Source organism: Pelobates fuscus, chromosome 12 (assembly GCF_036172605.1).
Source record: "Pelobates fuscus isolate aPelFus1 chromosome 12, aPelFus1.pri, whole genome shotgun sequence".
NCBI lineage: Eukaryota > Metazoa > Chordata > Amphibia > Anura > Pelobatidae > Pelobates > Pelobates fuscus.
In genome coordinates, this window is record NC_086328.1 from 83,863,816 (window position 1) to 83,886,483 (window position 22,668).

Consider the following 22,668-nt stretch of genomic DNA (forward strand, 5'->3'; position numbering starts at 1 on the left):
GGAGCCCCTGAAAGGCATATGATTGTAGTAATTAAAATACAAACTATTCATTGTTACTTGAAACTGTGCAGCGCCCTCTGCTGACTGATTGGAATATTACATAATACTTGTATGCAAATTAGGGCAACCAAATACTTCTGTCATTTTGTGTCCTGTGTGGATTTGTTCAGGGATCCCAGTGACAGAGTCTTCGGACCTGTTGGCTGGCTGCATGGTCCCTGTAGCTTGCCCTGGACAAATGCAAGAGAGCTAGGTCTGAGAGCCGCAAGTGCCTTTGTAAAAGCAGGAGCTATCACAGTGCAGGCAGAGGTAGATACCCGCCTAGTAGAAAAGCAGTAGAGGAATAGGCAGAGGTCACAATACTTACCTGGAAGGAGGGAGCTGCAGCCTGGTCGAGTGGAAGAGCTCTGGAGAGACCCCAAGTCAAGCTTCAGCAACTGGGTCTGACGTGTTTCAGAGTCCCCTGTGCCAACGAGGAAGTGGACTTGGTGGAGGTACTCGGTTGGAGTACAGGAGCTCCGTCACATTCTGGTACCCTTTATGTTAGCTTGCTCTCTTGATATGTTGATCTCCAACAACCCCAGACCATACATCAATCTTGTTTCCCGCAAGGTCTTGTGTGTGTGTTTTTTCACCAACATAATGATATTCTTTTCGCTAACATTGTCCATGCTTTATTCACCGTATCACCACCTTTTCATTAAATGTCTCTCTTATTTCTCTTTCCCCACTCTGTCTGTCTTCTTTCCTCTTAATTCCATCAGTTTCCCATATCTTCTCTTTCCAGCTGCTCTTCTATCTTCTCATTCACACTTCCGTTCCTCATAGTATTTGTGCTCTTCAATCTTCATTCCATCAGGCCCTCTTCTAAATTCAGTCTCCACTCCCCTCTTTATTCCTTCTCCCCCACCCACAACCCCATCTCTCCCCTACTAATGCCACCTTTTCTTAAGATTTAGTCCCGCTCACATCTTGATTCCATCTGCCAGTTATCTACTTATTTATTATATCCCTCTGTGACGGACTGCCTGGCACCCCGACTGGGTACCTCCATCAATTGCTGCTTCCTAGTACTTGCGAGCACTATAAGCACTGCACTGCAACACCATAACCACCATAAACCCCACAAAACAACTCAGCTTGGTTGGGGTCTCACTGTCCTCCACCCACCCTGGACCCAAGACCAGGATCCAGCTTCCAGTGGGTAGACCTCTCCTAGTCCAGAGAGCGAAGCAGGCTGCTCTTATAAGAGCAAGTGTTGTGATCCAAGGGTGTATGGTGATTAAAGCAATCCCCAGAGTGTGAATATAGCTCTCCAATCCCCCAAACATGAGCCTAGACTTCATGAAGGGTAAAACGAATCTCAGTTTAATGGTAGGGGCACTCCCCCTGGACCTAAGAGTAAACCACAGTAGAAATAAATACACAATCACCTTGGCTCTCAGGCCCAGGACACTACCATGCAAAATAGGTCAATCCCTCCGCTATGCCTGGAAGATAATTGAGTCAAGCACTACACTAAACTCAATTATCTCCAAACACAAAAAACAGAAATTTTTACAAACCCCCCAAATACCTTAAAACACACACAATCCCCTCGAGTTACATCCCTTGATAGCCCTGATCTGGGTGACCAACATATCCAAAAATCAGTTCAGGGGTTCAGGAATTTTCTGGAAGTCAATTTTGACTGACCGCCCGCCCGCATGGTCCCATTCCCAAAACAGTTCCAGAGAATCAGGGCTTGCAGTCGGTCTAGTTCAGTAGTTTAAAAATGAACAAACTACCGAACAGAGTCAAAAGTCTTACCCTGGAGCTTGTTCCCCTCATCCAGACGAACGATTTCACAGAACAGTGCCCTTCTAAATTGTATAGAATCGAACGCAGGCGATGATGGAAGTCCATCGGTGTTCGGGAGTTTCTGTGTCCGATTTTAGTTCCATGAGATTCATGCCCAAACACCACTGCCTGCATTCATGCGAACAAGATGGCCGCCACCTCGTGGTTGTCCATAGGAATTAACACTGCAGTGAGAAGTGTTAATAGGGACAATGTTAGAATAGGAGGGGAATGCAATCTACTGAACAGAATCGCAAAAAAGCACGACCAAGGTCGACAAACAGGAACCTCAGATATCTGCTACTGCAAACCGAGCGGTGATTGCAGTTGGTGAGAACAATCCTAAATTTACGCATTTCAGCATTCTCAAATCACTGAACAGGAATCAACACTGGAGTAGAGCAATCCACATAAGCTATCACAGCTCTTGCCCTTGGTCTCTAATTGGCCTGTCTGGTCTCCACTGGACCCCCCCCCCCCCCACCCACACTGCTAGATATACACAGAGCTGGAGAAGAAACCTTCACTCAATCAAATAATACAAACAGCCCACACACAAACACCATTGACAATCCACATACACGCAAACATCCCCACAAGCAGCCTCTCAAATGCAATACCGGAAGTCGCCCCACACATACACACACCAACAAACACGCAATGTGACATATCATTCACATACAAAATTCCACAAGCAGCCTCCATACACAGCCCACATTCATATGTATCATACACAATACCACAAACTAATTATGAACATATATACAATATAACAACCCACATATGCATAAATGCAAAGCTACAAAGCAACTGCTACACCGATAAATAACACAAGCAGAATGCGGCAACATACACACTTTTAAAAAAATAGGATCAGCACACCAAGAGACTTAAAAATCTTGTTGCCTACCCCTGTGCTAGTCAGTGCAGTTAGGAAGATATACATATCTCCCACAGTCGGACCGCATTCAGGATTTGAGGCATAGCGGGCCCCCTAATCCTCCCGGGTATGGCAGCACTCGGAGGAAGTGATGTAAGCTCACATCTTCTTGGCGCAATAAGGATGGAAGCAAAAGCCTTGCACAGCCTGCTGCCTAGAGTTGCCAACTGCCCCACTGGACCACAGGAAAGCCACCTGCCTCCAGCACAAAGGCAGGCAAAGAAAAGGATGGCTGGCTTAAACAGAGCTCAGTTGGTGGTATTGGTCAGTATGTGCTAGTCCTTATATGTAATGTTACCATATCCACCATGTTTTCTGGGACACATATCATGTATACATATTGATGGTTGCCAAATGAAAAGGGTAGTCCTGTAGTATGTAGAATTCAGAAGAAGGTGCATAAGATTATGTAATTAGGCAATGAAGAATCCTGCAGAATATTATACATATTGAAGGGCATATCTTTTTTAATGCGTTTTCATAAATATGACAAAATTATATGTGTCCCTGAATACAATGTGGATGTGGTATATGTGTATGACAGTGTGTGCCTGTGAGTATATGGCAGTATGTATCTCTATGTTTGTGTGGCTGGGCATATCTGTTTGCATTTGCTATGTATATCTGTGTGTGACACTGTGTATCTTTTTGTGGCACTGTAGTTCTGTTATTAGATATGTGTGGCAGTGTGTATCTGTGTTTGTGTTTATCTATGTAGCAATGTGTATTTCTTCCTGTATCTATGTGGCAGTGTCTATCTGTGTGTGCATTTAAGAGAATGTATGAGCTGGAATGCGCATCTGTGTGTATATGTATGTATCTATGTGAAGAGGTGTGTGTGCGAATATTAGTGTCAGCTTGTGTTTGTAAGGGTTTGTAAGGTTTGTAAGATTCTTGATGGAAGCCTTGGAGCCCCATGTGGAAATCATAAAATTGTATGAATACAGCATGTCATTCAAAAACATCAACAAATGCTGGACCAGCTGCATATTCATATGCAAACACACTTGTCCTAAATCAAGGTCTGGTCCAATATTCCTCTTCCTTGTTTTGATGGTTCCAAAGTTAAAGGAGAATAGAATGGAGGAATAAAGTATTTTTTTTTGGTCAAGGCATTCTGCCAGGAAATATGGATCCAACTATCCTGATCAAAGGGCTACATGTATATATAACCAATGTGACCTCAGGACAGGCAATGATTTAGACTGGAATTTTTTTTTTTTTTCAATCTAGCACATTTTTATTAGGTACCGTGATGAAAAAGGCACGAAGGTGGTGTAAATGCAAGAATGTCCTTTAACATTCACATTCATTTCCTGGAGCCCCAAATTCCTAGTTTACCGAATAACCCTGTATTGTTTACTATGCTACATTATTAAACAAGGAAGCAAATTTTATATTCCACTTAACATAAACATAAATCGAATTTACTGTGAGCACTTTTGATCGATGATGCTGGTGATATAAATATCTATGATGCCAGTATTTGAATGATAAAATGTGCAAGCTTGAGAGTGTTGTTATTATACGATTCAACTGGATATGATTCCTCAATTGCAAATTGCAAGAGCAGGGCTCTCAACTATTTTTGTATTTTTTTTTATTTAAATCTCATTTAATGTACTACATAAAATCCTATGATCTCCTGCTCTTGTAGAGCGAGAGCTGCTTAAAATGTTTTCACTTTCTAAATATTAACAATATTCATCCTATATAATGGGCATTTCCTGTACTGGTCCCATTGTTGTATATGTCTGGATGTCCCATTTTCTCTCCTCCTCCTTTTTTATTTTGTGCTCTGGTCCATTAGTGCTTGCATTACATTGTGTGACCATATCCATCCTTCACTCACTTCCCCCCTTCCTTCATTCCCCCTCCTCCATTCAGTCTCTCCTCCCCCAGCTCTCTTTGTTGCAGGGTGTGTGTACAGCTGCAGTGAAGGGGCTGTGAACAGCATCCTGTATCCCTCCATCACCAGACAGACAGGTGGGTTCAAAGACCTGGTACCTTTCCAAGATAATGAGAGAGGTTGTCACCTGTGTGCTTATAATGCGTATAACCTCCTGTGTTACTTCACCCCTATATCTGTGTCCTTCTGTACCCCTGGAGAGTCTGACACAGCCTTGCCCCTCCCTGCTGCCCCCTCCATCTTCACAGACAAGGAATCTTTGAAATATGCAGAGCTGTTTTTGCATGAATTTTGATAAAGAATTGCAGACTTCATTTGCTAGACTGGAAATATTCCATTTATAGAACAGATGGTTTGGATATAAATGTATATGGTAGAGATATATGCATTGATTTTATGAAACATGTTTTGTTATTTGCTAAATATGATTGCTCTAGGAAGGATGTTTTTGTAAGATTTGCTATTGACAGCTCAAACCTTATGGCCTGCATGTTTATCATGATAAAACAATGACGGTTTGTTGATTAATATATTGTGTTCCATCTTGGTATCACAATGTAGTTCTAAATTGATGTATTGTAGACATAGATAGTCACACATATAGACACTTATATACGTGTTTTAGGCCTGTGGCATTAGGTGTACCTACACAATGTCTGTAGGTATTCCTATTGAAAGTAATTGATACATTTAGAGTCATTTTGATTCTTCTCGGTTCACTAGTATATGTGTATAAGCGATATACACCACAGTGAGGATATTTGCTGCAATTACATGTTTTTGCTAACGGTAAATACTAATTTCTCAAAATGTTAAAGGAACACTCCAAGTTCCAAGCTCCAGGAATGTTTTGGTGCTGTCCCATCGTAACCAATCAAACTGTATCAGCACGATGTGACACTTGCCCGGGGTCAAACAGACACCCTTGTTGCTTTCAAGCTTGGAAGAGCTGGATGTCAGTCATGTGTAAGACAGCACACACACAAAAATTCTATTTAAAATTTTGTAAGGCTACTCAAAATCACCTATCTCAGCAAACAAATATGGGATTCAGTTCCCCCATATGGCCATATTGTATTAAGCCCACCACTAGACCACAGTCCCCCAATAGCGGTGGGTCCTACACTAATTTTAACATGGAACACAAATAAATAGTGCTAAATTAACTGAAGCATATTTTATTAATCTGTTGTAAGAGCATTGTGAATATATATAATGCAAAATAAATATGATAAAAAAACACCATAAAAAAAATAGTGTCAAAACTAAACAATAAAAGTGAAAGTGCTTTGATATATACACTCACAATGCAAATCATATCTGATCTATATTAACATTAATAATAATAATTTATTATTAAAGTGACATTGCTTTCTAAAACCTCCTTAAAGTTATACTTTTCTGTGGTTACCTCCAAAGGGGCATAAGCTGGAGGGTGGGGTGCTCCATCCAAAAGGAATCTGGTTTGGACTCCAAACAGACAAAGAAAAAAGAGAATTGGGGGGCACACCTTGAACATGCATTTCTCATCAGTTGTGCTTCAGTAGAAACCAACATTTTAAATGGTCTCTACGGCAGAACCACTCCTGAGAAATGCATGTTCCGGTGTGCCCCCAATTCCCATTGTTTCTATGTAGGGTTTCATCCACTGGCTGAGAATGTCAGCTGAACCAATGAATGAGTTCCTATTGTGCACAAAATTGACATTCAGCTTCTACTGTCTCGGAAAAATGGAAAGGGCCCAGTCGGACCCAGCTAAGTATTTAACCAAGCTATTATAGTTTGACAGGATATGGTAGAATTGCACTCTGCAATGGTTTTGACGCTTGGAGTGCCCCCTAAAAAGGCACAGTCTAGGCACCATAACCATTAGAGTGCGGACCCAAGAAATCTGTTAAACCACTTCTGAGTGGTTTGTCATTTATGTTATGTTTGGAGCTTGTGGTCCTTCTGGTCTAAGTTGGTCTAATGAAGCAGAAGTGCATTCTGCTGCATAATCATTCCAACTTATAACCGTGTGCTCTAGGACTATTGGTGCCACTGTCCCTTTAAATATAATAATAAATAAACACAGTTCAAGTTTGTCAGATGCTTAAAATGCATATAATAACACTTAATGTAACGCTCCAGCCATCATAACCACTTAATCTCAATTAAGTGGCTATGGTGCCTGTAGTCTGCTGGTACTATCTTACCATTTTTGGACAGTTTAATACTGAAAATGTTCCCCCAAGTGCCAGACTTCTGCCTCTCCTCCTGTGATTGAGCTAATATGAAAGCATTCGCTTGAGCAGCAAAAGGGTGGCAGTGGTAGGCTGAGAACTAATTTGGAGAGAGAATTAAAATTTTATGCTAAAATAGAGGAGTAGCTGACACCCTCAGCCTATAAATGGCCGTCTGGCATAACCTCTTCTCAAACTCAAAGAGGTGGAAAGTAAGGAAACTGGGGGGCAGCAGTGTCAGGATAACAATTTTGGGGCTAAACGGCTGTAGTAATTATGATGCTATAAGCACCCTGGCCCAGTTTCCTAGTAAAGGGGCAAACAGTTTAGTAACAGTGTGTAGTCTTACTTGGGTCCTTGCTGATCTCATTCCATGTGTGGTGACGCGCTCTCAGCCGGAAGCCAATCCAGTCGCCATTTATAGGCTGAAAGTATCAGCCGTGGAACACCATGCAACAGACTTTGCACAGAATTGACATTAGCCAGCCTGGTAATGATGTCCCTACGACTCTGCCAGGGGTGGAGTTTCACCTCTCGCAGCCAAGGGAATAAGCTCTGATCTAATGATTTTTGCACATCCAGTGTAACTAATAAAAAAAATTAAAAAAAATAAAAATAGATTCATATATCAGTCCTGATTGTTTTGTTTTGTTTTTTCCAATTTGACAATTTTTATTTTCCATGTGAAGGGATACAAAAGGAAAGAGGGTGGGTAAAAATATACAATACATCCTTCACATTCATGTTAGGCTTTTACAGCAGTCTTAGTTGTGTTTTAGCGGTTTCTTGTTGTTATTGAGGTCTGCCATGCCTATGTGTGGTGCCTTATCTCGGTTAATATTCCCCGTGGCTGTTTGCTTTGGTTTTAGGTGGGGGGTAGAGGGGGGGTTCGTGGAGGTGTGGAAGAGGGGGGTATAGGAAAGGGGGGGGTATGTGGACCTGACACCATTCCTGTGTTACTCCTGGTTACCTTGCCACGTTTGTTGGTTCTTCGTGGCATTCAGGCCTGTCCCCCCTCGAACTATGTACATTGTGGGTTCTAGTTCCGCATTGCCCTGGGTCTAGTGTATTGATTGGGTTGTCCCCAGGAACCACGATCATGCCTCACTAATAGAGGCGCTCGTCTTGTCACCTCTGTTCTAGCGATTTGCCCTCTCTACTGACTCTCTTTTCCTTTCCTTTCCGTGTCTAGCCTGTTTTTTTTTTTCTTCTTATGTTTCTCATCCCCTACCCCTTTCTTCTCCACGTATGATTCCCACTCGTTTCTAGCTTGTACGATGTGTTTTGCTGGGTGGAGCTGCTGGCTAGTCCCTATTTCGTAGGTCAGGTTGAGTGACGTCTGTTGTATCAGGTCGGGTCGTTTGGGTGCTTGTGTCTGTTTCCATCCCCTTGCTATCAGGAGGTTGGCTGCTATCAGTATGTGGAACATTAGGCTGGCTTATGTTTTATTGTATGTTTCAAGTGATATGTCAGTCCTGATTGTTAAATGCCTAATATGTTTAAAATTTAAATCATTTTTGATAGTTAAAGGGACACTACAGGCACCCAAACCACTTCTGCCCATTGGAGTGGTCTGGGTGCCAACTCCCACTACCCTTAACCCTGCAACTGTAATTATTGCAGTTTTCCTAAACTGCAATAATTACCTTGCAGGGTTAAGTCCTGCCCTAGTGGCTGTCTACTAGACAACCACTAGAGGGCACTTCCTGCTTCATAGCACAGGTTTTCTGTGCTAGAGCGTCGCTGGACGTCCTCACGCTGTGTGAGGACCTCCAGCTTCACTCAATTCCCCATAGGAAAGCATTGAAAAGCATTTTCAATGCTTTCCTATGGAGAGCTCTAATGCACATGCGCATGCGCGGCAATGCTGCGCATGCGCATTAGGTCTCCTCAGCCTGCGGGCGGGATCAGTCTCCCCCGCTGGCTGACGTAATGAAGGGGAGGAGTGGCGGCGACCCGAAACCACCGCCAAGGGACATCAGCGGGGGTCTCAGGTAAGTCACTGAAGGGGTTTGATGGGATTCAGTCACTGAATGGGTGGTGGGAGGGAGAGGGGACCTGCAGTGCCAGGAAAACTGATTGTTTTCCTGGCACTGGAGAGTCCCTTTAACGCTAACCGTATATCAACCCACATACTAACACAATACCAACCATACCCCTTACACAATGCTTACACTAATTCTAACCAAATGCCTTCCCTAATCTTACACTTAACCTTAGTCCTACACCATCTTATATCTTTAAATAGCATTATCTTTTACCCAACATTAACCCTTACCTTACCCTAACCCTACCGCTAACCCTACCCCAACACTAACTGTAACCATACCCTACTCCAAGCATATCAAACTCAAAGGCTAGCATGGGCCAAATAAAAAAGGTTTAAGTTTATGTGTGCCGCAAAAAAACACCAAAACCTTAAATTTTCATAGAAACTTAGGTTTATTTTGAAAAGTACAGTATTAAAAAAAAACAGCATCCCCCTCTTTTAAACCCCTTTCCCCCTCTACTAAACCAAATCCCAGTACCCTACCTCCACTTTACTAAATCCCAGCCGCCTTCGCCCCCAACCCCCCTCCAATCCCAGTCAGTACCCCCACTACTAACCCCCGGCCCCTGTTTAAAAAAAATAAAAAAATATTGTCCAATAAGCAGACTCCACTCACATTGCCACTGCCAGTATGCGACTCCAGTGTCCAGCCTCTGGTATACACCTAATGGCGTCGTCCACACCCTGTGCCAAAACGGATCCTCCCGTTACTCCTTGAAACCATGTTGAAGTCACATCGGAATGTGACGTGGCATTGCGTGCCTCCATGCACCTCCAGGACCTCCACTGTCCAGTCGCGGCCATCGCAACACTGACAGACACATGCACTGACAGATACACACACTCACTGACAGACACAAACACACTGACAGAGACACACACACACACACTCACTAACAGACAGACACACACACATTTACATATTCTTGCACACACTCAGAAATCATTTTATTTCTTGCTCCCTGGGGTCTAGTGGGGATCTTCTCTCTGGAGATCTCCCTTCCTGCTCCTCACCGCTCCCTCATGCGCGCAGCATAATGATGCCGGGCCAGAATTATGTCATATTTCGGCACCCGGCACCAATACAGAGGGCGTGCGCGCCAGCGTCCTCTCTCCCGGCCGGGTAAATTCTAGCAGAGTAGGTACCTGTAGATGCTGGTATGCTGCCACTATAACTGCCCGTTTTCAAAACTACATGTAGTGTCATTCTTAATAGAGCTTCCTAACCAATTACACAGTTATTTGTGCTGGGCATATGGCAAAGCCGAGCACCACTCACAATTGCCTAGGAGACCAGTATTAATGCCTATTTAAACATTTCATGTAAAAGTCTGGGGCCACTGAAAATGACCCCAGACGACAGAAGCGGCCCCAGCTAAACATTGATACCTGCTCTCACCAAATATGCAGAGCGGTCTATGCTGCCCTTCAGGCATTTTCCCCGCTTAGTGTGGTATGGCATAGAAAGCCCTAACTTCCTTAAAGGGACTCTCCAGTGTCAGGAAAACAAACCATTTTCCTGGCACTGCAGGTCCCCTCTCCCTCCCACCCCCCATCCCAAGTTGCTGAAGGGGTTAAAACCCCTTCAGTGATTTACCTGTATCCAGCGCCGATGTCCCTCGGTGCTGGTTCAGGTTCCGCCCACGCTATTCCCCCGCCGGATGATGATGTCATCTGGCGGGCTGGACCTAGTGCGCATGCGCGGCCGCCAGCGGTGGAGACCTAATGCGCCGCGCACGCGCATTCAACCTCCCCATAGCAAAGCATTGAAAAATGCTTTCAATGCTTTCCTATGGGGATTTCAGCAACGCTGGAGGTCCTCACATAGCGTGAGGACGTCCAGCGACGCTGTAGCACACGGAATGTGTGCTATAAACACAGAAGTGCCCTGTGGTGGCTGTCTAGTAGACAGCCACTAGAGGAGGAGTTAACCCTGCAAGGTAAATATTGCAGTTTATAAAAACTGCAATAATTACAGTTGCAGGGTTAAGGGTAGTGGGAGCACCCAGACCACTCCAATGGGCAGAAGTGGTCTGGGTGCCTGGAGTGTCCCTTTAAGGGGTTAATTATTATATTCCTTTACTGGTCTTTATTCATATATATTATTTTTTCTTTCTTGCCGGATCACAAACCCTGAGCGCGGCCATTTTGTTTTCCTTGTCCATGATGCCAGCTGGGATTGGTTTACTGATGGATTGTGGGTAGATTTGATTGGTAACTGAATCAAAACTTTGCTTTAACCCCTTAAGGACCAAACTTCTGGAATAAAATGGAATCATGACGTGTCACACACGTCATGTGTCCTTAAGGGGTTAAGCTCCGCCCATTGTCAACTCTAGTGCGACTCATAATTCAGGACAAAAAAGAAATTCAGACACAGGGAGCTATATGGAAACAGGTTAGATAAAAGTCTGTTTTTGGTGGCATAGCAGCTTTAATATGGGCCACACATTTGTTTGTTTTTTGTTTTTAAAAAGTTACCAGTGTTGGTTCTTAGTTGGCTAAATGCATGAAGGCCAAAATTTCAGCCCGAAGGAGGAGACAGGTCATATGTTTTAAGAATATTATACTGCCCTTAATGACCATTATACCGTCAAACAATCTAAACCTCACAATCTACTTCAAAGCACAGCTTTAATTACTAGTAAATCTTAAAGGGACACTATAGTCACAGAAAAACTACAGCTTATTGAATTTGTTCTGGTGAGTAGAATCATTACCTTCAGCCTTTTTGCTGTAAACATTGTCTTTTCAGAGAAAATGCAGTGTTTACATTACAGCCTAGTGATAACTTCACTGGCCACTCCTCAGATGGCTGTTAGAGATCCTTCCTGGGTCATGGCTGCCTAAAATGCATCCAAACATTCAGTGTCTCCACCCTCTGCATGCAGACACTGAACTTTCCTCATAGAGATTCATTGATTCAATTCATCTCTGAGGAGATGCTGATTGGCCAGGGCTGTGTTTGAATCATGCTGGCTCTACCCTTGATCTGCTTCCTTGTCAGTCTCAGCCAATCCTATGGGAAAACATTGTGATTGGATCAGAACAACACTTCTGATGATGTCAGCCAAGCAGGCAGATCAGGGGCAGAGCCAGCAGCTGCAGACTTATAGAAAAGTAAGATTTTACTATATTTAAGGGGACATGGGGGAGAAGTGGCAGATGGTGGTTTTAACACTATAGGGTCAGGAATACATGTTTCTTTAACTTGCCCTCTGTTTCTGATGCAGCTTATGAAACACTCTCCTACTTGTCTATAAATATTTGCCACCCCTGAAAACCAAGATCATTTATACCCTGACCTATACTGGCCAATTTAATCAACATTTAAATTGGCATGCCTCCCAACCATCCCAATTTCACCTGGACAGTCACGAGTTTTGGGTCCTTTTAAGGAATTATAAAATATAACAGAAATTATGTGTAGTTGGCGCTAGTAAATGCAACAAATATTCCCAGTGCCAATGATCACCTACTTTAGCAGAGCATAAAGTAATATGACATATAAAAAAAGGTGGGGAGTGCACATGAAAAACCAACAACAAATACTTATAGAGATCTTCGTAATAAGTAGTAGTTGGTAGGTGATAATTTGTTCTGATTTCTATAGAAAACATAAGAACAGATGCTTTCATAGCGTAATACAGTCGTATTTTATATATATTGAAGACTTTTCCACAGAACTAATCACATTTACCAGAGCCACATATAGCAGACTCTGGCTGGTAAAGCAAGTAGTTTGATTTAGCACTCTCGCTACGATGCCCTGTGGCGGAGCTCCTGTACTCAGACTGAGTCCCTCTGCCAGGTCACTTTCCTAGCTACTGCCAGGACTCTGAAGAACTTCAGACCTAGTCGCCGAAGCTTGACTAGAGTCTCTGAGGTCCTCTTGTCTGAACCAGGCTGCAGTGATTGTAGCTCAAGACTTTCTCTCCTATAGAGCAGTGATTATAACAACCCTTCGACCCAAATACTAGTCAAGGCATAGCATATGGTAAAACACAACTGAGCTTTATTGAAAACAGCACATCTATTTATACCCCAGGCAGCCTCTTTTACATGTAATAGGGTTACAGTGGTGCACAATGTTCTCCTTTAGGTCCTCCATGTAACCCCCTCCTAAACAGTCACTTCAAAATCACAGTACAGTGAGCCCAACTCAACCAATAGCAGGATGGACTTGGGATAGCAACCAATCACACTACCAAGCTTAATTGCATTAGTGTGAATGTAGCACTGGGGATAGACATTAACATGGGCTCTTGATCACATGGGGGATTTAAATGAGGGACAGGGCAGCGTAGAAATGACCCTCGAACAATAGGACAACACCTTGCTGGGGAAACAAAAATCCAAGAAAGGAGTTGGGGGAAATGTACATGCACAATCAATACATTCAAATCAATACCAGTTACAGACCATAGAATAACTCCACCATCCCAAACCAGATGACAAGCAATTGAAAGTTGATGAATTGTCTGTTACACTAGTAATTGGAGAAACATGGCAAACACATACCATGGGGAAGAAGTAGTTCCAAATGTCCCTCTCTTACACCCACCTTTCCAAAAACAGAACCCCGTTCTAGGCCAAAACTGCTTCATTAAGCTAAAGTTGCTTTGGCGACTACAGTGTCCCTATAGAGCCTTGATTTAATATTGTTTAATAAGCTTTACAAATATTTTAATATTTTTGGATAAACGTTAAAATGTAAAATAAAATGTTTTAATAATATTTAATCATTTAAAAAATATTTAATCAGTTGGAAAGCGTATCCAACGAATTAAATTGAGGCCTAAGTTAGCAATGGACATCACAGTCTAGTTCAGTCCAGGCACAGACACGGACAACGTTTCAAGGTAAGAGGAGAAAGTGGTATAGTAAGAAGACGGAGGTATGATGTGGAATGAAAGAATTGTATGGCCTGCTTGTGTGCCATGGAAATAGGCTATCTACCACTGGGTCTACGTGTAAAGTGGCTACACAGACCATATCTTCACCTGTCATCTTAATAATAGGCTAATGTGCTAGTATTCAAATAATTGAAATGTAATGATGGTTCATTCAAAGATTTATTTGTATTACAATATCCATCTTGAAAAATTAACATTAGCATTACCTTATCAATAACTAGTCTTCCTTATTCTTCAGGCAGCACAATGAAAGGGGATACCCCCGTGAACAGCACCCTGAGTGTTGGGCAAGCCAGGAAAATGGTGGAGCAGCTTAAGATTGAGGCTTCCATGTGTCGTATTAAGGTATGTACTCAATGACTGATAACCGTGCCCGGTCATATAAGATTGTGTGTCACATTACAGAAAAGTGTTAATGTAGTCTACATTTATTTATTTTTTGACACAGTTATAGAAAGACATGTGTACAGGTACGTAGTGAATAACAGGCATATACCGCGTTGTATACAGTTATACAAAGATTCAAATGGCATCATAACCTCCGTGCATATATTCAGTTATTACATTGAGCATTGTAGTACATCATTGTTCAAACACCATCTAAATATACATGTACACTAGTGTGCGAACTGAGTCAAAAGTTCGTTTTTTTCCCTTGCCTAAGGAAGGAGAACTTGGGGATGGGGTAGGAAGGTACAGGTGGGGTGTCGCGTGACCGGGAGGGGGAGGGGGGGAGGGTCCTTGGTTGCAAAACCTGGAATCTGAAAACCATTAGGTGACTTCCTTCGGACAATCTTTTGTCATAGTGTAATCTCTGGGTGTGAGTGGTGTGAAAGCCCAACCTCGCTCTGGGTGACACAGTAAAGATAAATATTGTACACAGTAGGGTTCCCAACTCGGGTTCTACATCCTTATGGAGTTAGGGTGTGGTTGTGTTTTTTTTCGCTGTTACCTCTGGTATGTATCCATACAATAGTATAGTCTCTGTGTGCATAGTACCCCTTATGAGGCAAGTTATCGGACTCTGAGTCTGCCTAGTTGAACCAGATTAATGGTTTTGTCCGGATTTTTGTTTGAATTCGATCAATTGATCCCAAGCTATTTCCCAATAATACCTATAATTGGGGTGCTTCTTCTTGGGGGGCATATTTTGTTTCTTTATCGCTATTTCATACAGACATGTTTGGTCTATTTGTTGTGTGCACCACCTCATGGTGGGGATTGCCTGAAAGCACCAGTTTTTAGCTATGAATGAGAGCAGTACTATAACTATGTGGAACAGGAGATATTGCTCTGGCTTTGGTATCGAGATCGGGACATAAAATAGAATATAATGTTCTAAGTGGTGGGGCAGGGTAATGCCTTGCAGCCCTGTATGAGCGTGGCAACCATGTGACATGCATCTAACTGCCGATTGGTGTCTCCAACAATGGTCGGACAAGTTAGGACTAATGCGGTGTAGTTGTGCTGGTGTCAAATACCACCTGTAAATCAATTCTTTTGCTAGTTTAGTATGTTTGGTGCAAAGGGTCAGGTTTTTAGGTGTAGTGATCATTCTTTCCCATTCATTTTCAGTGAATGATTTATTCAATTCAATTCCCCATGCTTTGATGAAATTATAGTTTTTCAGTTTATATTTCTGAGGTAATGCTGCGTATATCAGGGATATAAGTTTTTTCTGGAGTGTATTCTACATTTTAACATAGGTTAGCACAAAAAAAAATTTAATAATTTTTTTATTCCCCATTGCCTTTTCTGACAGGGTGGCCACCATTTAGATAATTCCACCTAACAGATTATGAATTCAAGGAATAATGCTACATGCAAACACACCTTATTAAAACACCACACCCCTGCATATTCAAAAACCAACACTAGATAGACACAAATGCATGTCTGTATTCAAACGTCAACACTACATCCCCTACATTCAAAAGCAAAACACTATACCAGGGCTTGACAAATTTGCTTTAAATATAGGAGCCAGCTAAAAAAGTTAGTTTTTTAAAACTAACAAAGCTTATTTTTAACAACAAAAATATATATTTTTAAAGGGACACTAAAGTCACTAGAACGACTACAGCTTAATGTAGTGGTTCTGGTGTCTATAGCCTGTCCCTGCAGAATTTTCATTGTAAACATTGCCTTTTCTGGGAAAAGACAGTGTTTACATTGCCGCCTAGTAACACCTCCTAGTAGCAATCACTCAGACGGCTACTAAAGTGCTTCCTATCTTAGGTTCAGCGTGTCCTCACTCTGCATGGAGACACTGAGCATTCCCCATAGAGTTGCAGTTATTCAATGCATCTCTATGAGGAGATGCTGACTGGCATCTCAGATCCTGGTGGAATCTCTGGAATCTGAACGTCCCAGTTATAAAGCAGAGTTTGTCAATCCAGACCCCACGTAAATCCCTTTGCAAAACCTGAACTTAAAATGCAATTCATACTTACACAACATTTAACAAAACAAAAAGGGATTTGTGAATAACACCTCAATGGGGGATGAGTTTGAAAAAGTGGTTCCCATGTGGAAATTTGGACAACAGAACCAGGGTGGCCATCAGAAATTTTGGGGCCCCTAACACAGCTCAAAGTCTGAGCCCCTTGGGGTCTGCCTCCAAATCCGTCCACAAAGAAGCAGTGTTTGTAGAGTGGATACAGTGTGTGTTTGTGTATTTGATGCAGTGTGTAAAGTTCACACGGACACGGATATACACACACACACACAATTTGTGTTTGAATGTAAGCATATTTTTGTATGGAGTATATGTGTGAATGTTGGTGTTTGAATGCAGGTGTGCATTTGTGTGTAGTAAATACACTTCCACACACACGGATACACAGACACATACATTATTACACAGATACACACACTGAAACATACACAGATAGAGGTGATACTCAAAAAATTAGAATATTGTGCAAAAGTTCATTTATTTCAGTAATGCAACGTAAAAAGGGAAACAAATATATGAGATAGAGGCATTACATGCAAAGCAAGATAGTTCAAGCCGTGATTGGTCATAAGTGCGATGATTATGGCTTACAGCTTATGAAAACCCCAATTCCAAATCTCATATATTAGTTTCTTTCTTTATGTTGCATTACTGAAATAAATGAACTTTTGCACGATATTCTAATTTTTCGAGTATCACCTGTACACAGACACTCAGACATTGACAGAGAAAGAACGCACAGAGACAAACACAGATACACAGAGTGACACAAAATGACAGGTACACACACACACACACAGAGACACACACGGCACAGATATTCCTGAAACACAGACATTCCTGACACACACACACAGACACAAACATACTGACACGCACATACATAACAGTATATGGAAGGAAATGTCCAAATCATTTCGGGAATTTGTAACTATTGCAAGATCATCTGTATGTTCTGTGATCAAAGTCAGTTTCGTTAACTGCAACTTAGTATCCCACCTTAAATCAGAAAATATACTGACAGTGTAATTCCGTTAGAATTTTATTCCCTATAAAACCAAAAATTAGGAAAAAAATTAAAATTTATGTAGCCAAGTGCGGCTACGGAATTTTTTATTTTTTTATTTGTGTATTTTATTAATCTTATGTGGTTATTAATCCGTGTGAAAACTAGAATTGTATGTAAGATATTATATTGTTTGTATGTAAACTTCTTTTTAAAATCATGAAGTTAAGTATGTGTGTAATCACGAGCACAGAATTGCTGCACACCCCAGATATGTAATCAGGGGGTGTATATATTCAAACCCAATCCCCCACACACTATCTTGAGAAAGCCCGATCTAACGGGCCAAACGCATAGATTGAGTTTGGCGGGATTTTCTAATTTCAATTGTAAGGGCGATCACAGCAGTACCGGATAGTCTGCATTCCAGCAAGAATATTGGTTCGAGTGCACAGGACCGGTCTGCAAACATCCATCAGCAGAGCGGTAACCTTATACATCCCGGCTAGTACACTGTATTGCTCCAATGCCTATGTAGTGGCACTTAGAAATAAGTTCCACCATGATATTTTGTAAGAGTTATTCTTAGGGTTTTTTTTGGTTTTATTTTTGTATAGGGAATAAAATTGTAACTGAATTACACACTGTCAGTATCTTTTGTAATGTAAGGTGGGATACTAAGTTGCAGTGAACAAAACTGACTTTGATCAGAGAACATACAGATTATCTTGCAACAGTTACAAATTCCCGAAATTATTTGGACATTTCCTTCCATATACTGAGATTGGAACCCTTATGTTTTAAATCAATATTATTATTGCATTTTATGTTGTTTCCTATATTCGGAAAATAAGGAAATATCTACTAAGCGCTGATACTAACTTTATTTTATATATGGTCTACATTATTTTAAAACTTGGTAAGGTTTTTATTGTATCTGGCAGCTTTAGTCTATTTTGTTGTGTAGTGCTTTAGTGCACTTCCTCACCTACTGTTTTACTTATCTTTGCGCTCTCTTATCCTTTTAAATTAACAGATACAAACATACTGACACAAACATACATAATAACAGACAAACATACATACATACACTACCCGGTGGCGCCCCTGAACAGAACAGTGCAACTGCTATGATAAACCAAAAAATATATTCTATTTATTACGAATCGTGACAGACACCATGAACAAAAATTAGAGAGAGTAATTTTTTTGGATCATTTTATTTTGTGTTCCCCATCTGACATCTGGACCTACTTGTACTATACAAGATAACACTGTAATAACAAACAGACCCAAAGCATGAGAAAAGAAGTCTTACACAAAATATATTCAGATACATTTATTTACAATTCATACAAAAAGGCAAAAATGTTGGACAGAAATGCAACAGAAGAAAAGTGGTTTACTAATTTTGTAGGCACTTGAATGTCAACTGTCCCATGCTCCAAAATGACAGACAAACTTAGTTACTCACTGAAGTGAAAATTGTTGGGAATTCAAAGGGAATTTCAGATTTAAGGCTAAAATATCAAAGTTGGAAGCACTTTGGCTTTTTTGGCCTTGAATTTCAAATGCACATTGTATTCTTGATAATTCTCACTTTAGTACCTTGAGGGTTAATCACATAAATTGTTATTAAATGCCACATTTTTGAGAATTAAATTCAAATGGCAAAAGTGAGGTAAAAATCGGGAATAGTTCTCCAATTAAGCTATAGTTACAGCTTGGGTTAGTTTGGCCCACATTTTGCCATTCAGATTTAATTTGTGAAAATTCAGGGTTTAACCCTGAGGGAGATTTCTGAAGTGGTACACCTAGAAACATAACCAGTACAATTCAGGTCAGTGGTTATATTGCCAAATGGTCTACTGTTGATTCACGGTCAATTCATTTGGCTGTAGTTTGAAAAAATAACATTATCCTTGGAACTAAGAAGTTGATTCCTTATTAACCAACTTAACGAGGCGTAATTTACTCATGCAAGGAAACCTTTTGGCATTTAAAAACAATATCACATTTTATGTTGAGGAAGAGTTACCCCGTGCTTTCAACTCCATAGTCATATCAAGCTCAAAAAAAACTTTATTTCCCTACAGGTCTCAAAAGCTGCTTCAGACCTTATGACTTTCTGTGACGCCCATGCCTGCGAAGATCCCCTCATCACTCCAGTGCCCACTTCCGAAAACCCTTTCAGGGAGAAGAAATTCTTCTGTGCTCTCCTCTGACACATCCTCAAGACTAATGAACAACCCTCTGAAACCTGTCCAACAATGATGGATCTCTCCATGCACATTTTCCAACTCTTCTCCACCTAGGGGTGGTTTTAATAGTAACCCACATATCCTTGAGGAGGCTGAGAGAAAGTTAAATTTAAAGTGAAAAATCGCACCAGTCTATTGTTTATGGGGAAGGGGGCTTTTGTTGTAAATCTCCTCTACTGTTGCTCCATGTTGGGAGATATTCACGTCAGTATTTATTTGTAAATTAAGCCAACAGTAATTAATAAATCTTAAAGTATTGAAATTCAGATTATTTCAAAAATTTTCATTTTGTGTTTAGTGGTTCATATACACTGCTCAATATACTGAAAAGTATGCATCATACACAAATAATGTCTGGGTTGTTTTTCATCTTGGCTTATTATCGGCTGTAATAAGTACAGAACACCATCTTCTTTCCATTGATTGCATGCACTATTCTTATATGTCTTTTTAACTCCTCATATGTTCAGGGACCCACGGCTTAATGTTTTTCAGATGCAGTTATTTCACATTTTCTCCAGCAGCAGAGAATTCTAGGAGATGAAATAATATGTTAGTATGGTCCACTGCTGTCTCCGTTTTATGTTACACATGCAAGCCATACTCACCAAGACAGAGGAAAAAGGATAAATTCAGTATATAAATCAAAGCAGCCTGATTTCAGTACTATATAATACACACCCAATAGACCCATGGAATGATTAAGGAGCACTCCAAACATATATAATACAACTCACTTAGAAGCATAGGAAAGTCATGATTGCATGCTGTTCCAGCACAGAGGCTTTCCATTGAGAACAAGCTGTGTATTCCGCCTGACAGCCGGTGACCTACCTGTGTTCTGAACAGAGTGTTCTGAGAGACATAGGCTCCAGCCCCAGAGCACAGTGCAGGTGAAACACACAGCGTATGGCAATCACAAAATGGCCACCAACCATCCCAGTTAGACTGCACTGCCTCTCAGGGAGTACAGGGCGCTGAGAGATTACATCACTGCCCTGTGCTCTCCGTGGTGGGAAAAAAAAAAAAAATAGTAAGCCCACAGGTAGGGATGCATTTTGCTAGAAATTTTACATTGACACTATTAAGAAAAAGAACAAAAACTTTTCCCTTGAATAAAATATAAAAAGCATTACTTTGGCCCAAAGTAACTTTTAGGTGGCAGTTGTCCTTTAAATTAACATATTGCATAAAAATAAAATAAATTAAAAAACAGAAAAAAAGATTATATTTCACACACACACACACACATATATATATATATATATATATCACAGAATATTAAATGTCCACTTTTAATCCTGAAATGATGTGTCCATACATACAAGCATTGTCTCTAGTTCTTCGATGTCCTGTTTATCCAGCAAAATCCTGAGTGAAAAAAGATATAATGGTTTCAGTAAGACCGTTTGTGTACTTAATTGACCATTTTCAAAAATTAAATAATTACAGAACTTATTAAAACTTTATGACAAGTTATGTGCTATAACGCCAGTGTTATTCTATGGTGGTTCATTATGAACCAGGTCAACATTGCAATATCACAACTATGCTTTCAATATCTTTGCATATCCAAAACATTCATTATACATATGCATGCAAATATAGGATCTTCACAAATATAAAACAAATTATAAAGAGTCAATTAAAGTGCCATTATAACCTTTATTTCAGTATTGGCTTCCACATAAGAATTTGTAGTGAAAATAAAAACCTCATTTAAAAAAAAAAAAAAAAATACCAGCATTACAAATGTATATATTTATAACCCCCCAATGCCTATAAATAAAGGATTAATAGTGAAGTATAATGGAGAATCTATGGGACACAGAAGCAGATGCTCTTTGCCTGCATTTCATCTCATAGAAAGCACCGAATCAGTTGATTCAATATTATAAAATGTGCCAATTTCGGTTTAAAGTTAACACTTTTATAAAGGTGGATATCGAGCTACTCTGTTAACTCCCAAAGCACTTCAGCAAGTAGCATGAATCTTGGCTGATACACTGACACTGTTTATACAGACGATCAGCTACTTGCAAGTGCAAACACACCGTATGCCACAATTAATCAGAAGTGATAGCCATATTCTCCCACTGTTACCACAGTTAGAATATGGTGGTTTTGTATAAAATGTTGCACTGCTGAATACATATAAAACTGGTAGTGAGGTTGTGTTGGCAATCTTGGAATGCATGGGATAAAAATCAAGGGACACTATAGGAACCCAGACCACTTCAGCTCATTGAAGTAGCCTGGGTGCAATGTCAATGTCCCCCATAGTTCTGCAGTGAAAAAAAAAAAAATGTTTTGAGAAACTAGTGCAAAGATGCTCTCTACCAGACTAATGGCACTAAACGCACTTCCAGTAGTTTACCAGACTCTAGGTCCTTAAATGACGCTGGACGTCCTTATTCTCTGCATGAGGACATCCAGCCTCAGTGAAATTCCCACGGGAAAGCATTGAGGTTTGGTGGACTTGCCCAAATCTAAGACCGTATTGGACAACAGAGACGCAGTTGTTGTTCTGGTTACTAAAAACCCATTTTACGTCAATGCCAGAAACGGGTCTGTTGTCTGTGGGAGTGTTTCTAGTTAGATAACTATGCTGCTTTGCATTGATCTTATTATTGGACACGTTTGGAACTAACTTTGATCTTCCTTTATCTGTTACATCTCCTTATGCATATGACTTTGACTATTCGAACTCCTTCATTATCTAGCAAATAAAAATGGAATAAAATAAAATTTAAAAAAAGGAACAGGCCTCCAAACTTAATTCAGACTCTAGTCTGCTCCATTCTGGAATGTTGAATAAAGGGCCTGAATTTTGTATTTTAAATCCATCCAGCCCTTGTAGATAACCCTCAAAGTATTTACAATGATGATCTAATGTTGACTAAACATTAGAACCAACAGAACACATAGCAGCTGGGATGCTGAAGATCTAAAACCATTGTAATTACCCTCATCCCATAGACAGTGCTAGGTATCAATAGACAGGAAATTAAATGGAACCCAAACAGAATACAGCTCTCTCTAAGCTCCAGCAAGCATTCTATCCTTC

At 40.8% G+C, this 22,668-nt stretch overlaps 1 protein-coding gene across 1 annotated transcript; it reads left to right on the top strand.

The window, feature by feature from the left end:
• The first annotated feature begins 4,609 nt into the window (after positions 1–4,609).
• Positions 4,610–19,867, top strand: GNG3 (G protein subunit gamma 3). Its single transcript, XM_063438656.1, has 3 exons — positions 4,610–4,765; positions 14,115–14,221; positions 19,437–19,867. The coding sequence occupies exons 2-3, from the start codon at positions 14,123–14,125 to the stop codon at positions 19,563–19,565; spliced, it is 228 nt and encodes a 75-aa protein (XP_063294726.1). The 5' UTR covers positions 4,610–4,765; positions 14,115–14,122; the 3' UTR covers positions 19,566–19,867.
• The last annotated feature ends 2,801 nt before the right edge of the window (positions 19,868–22,668 follow it).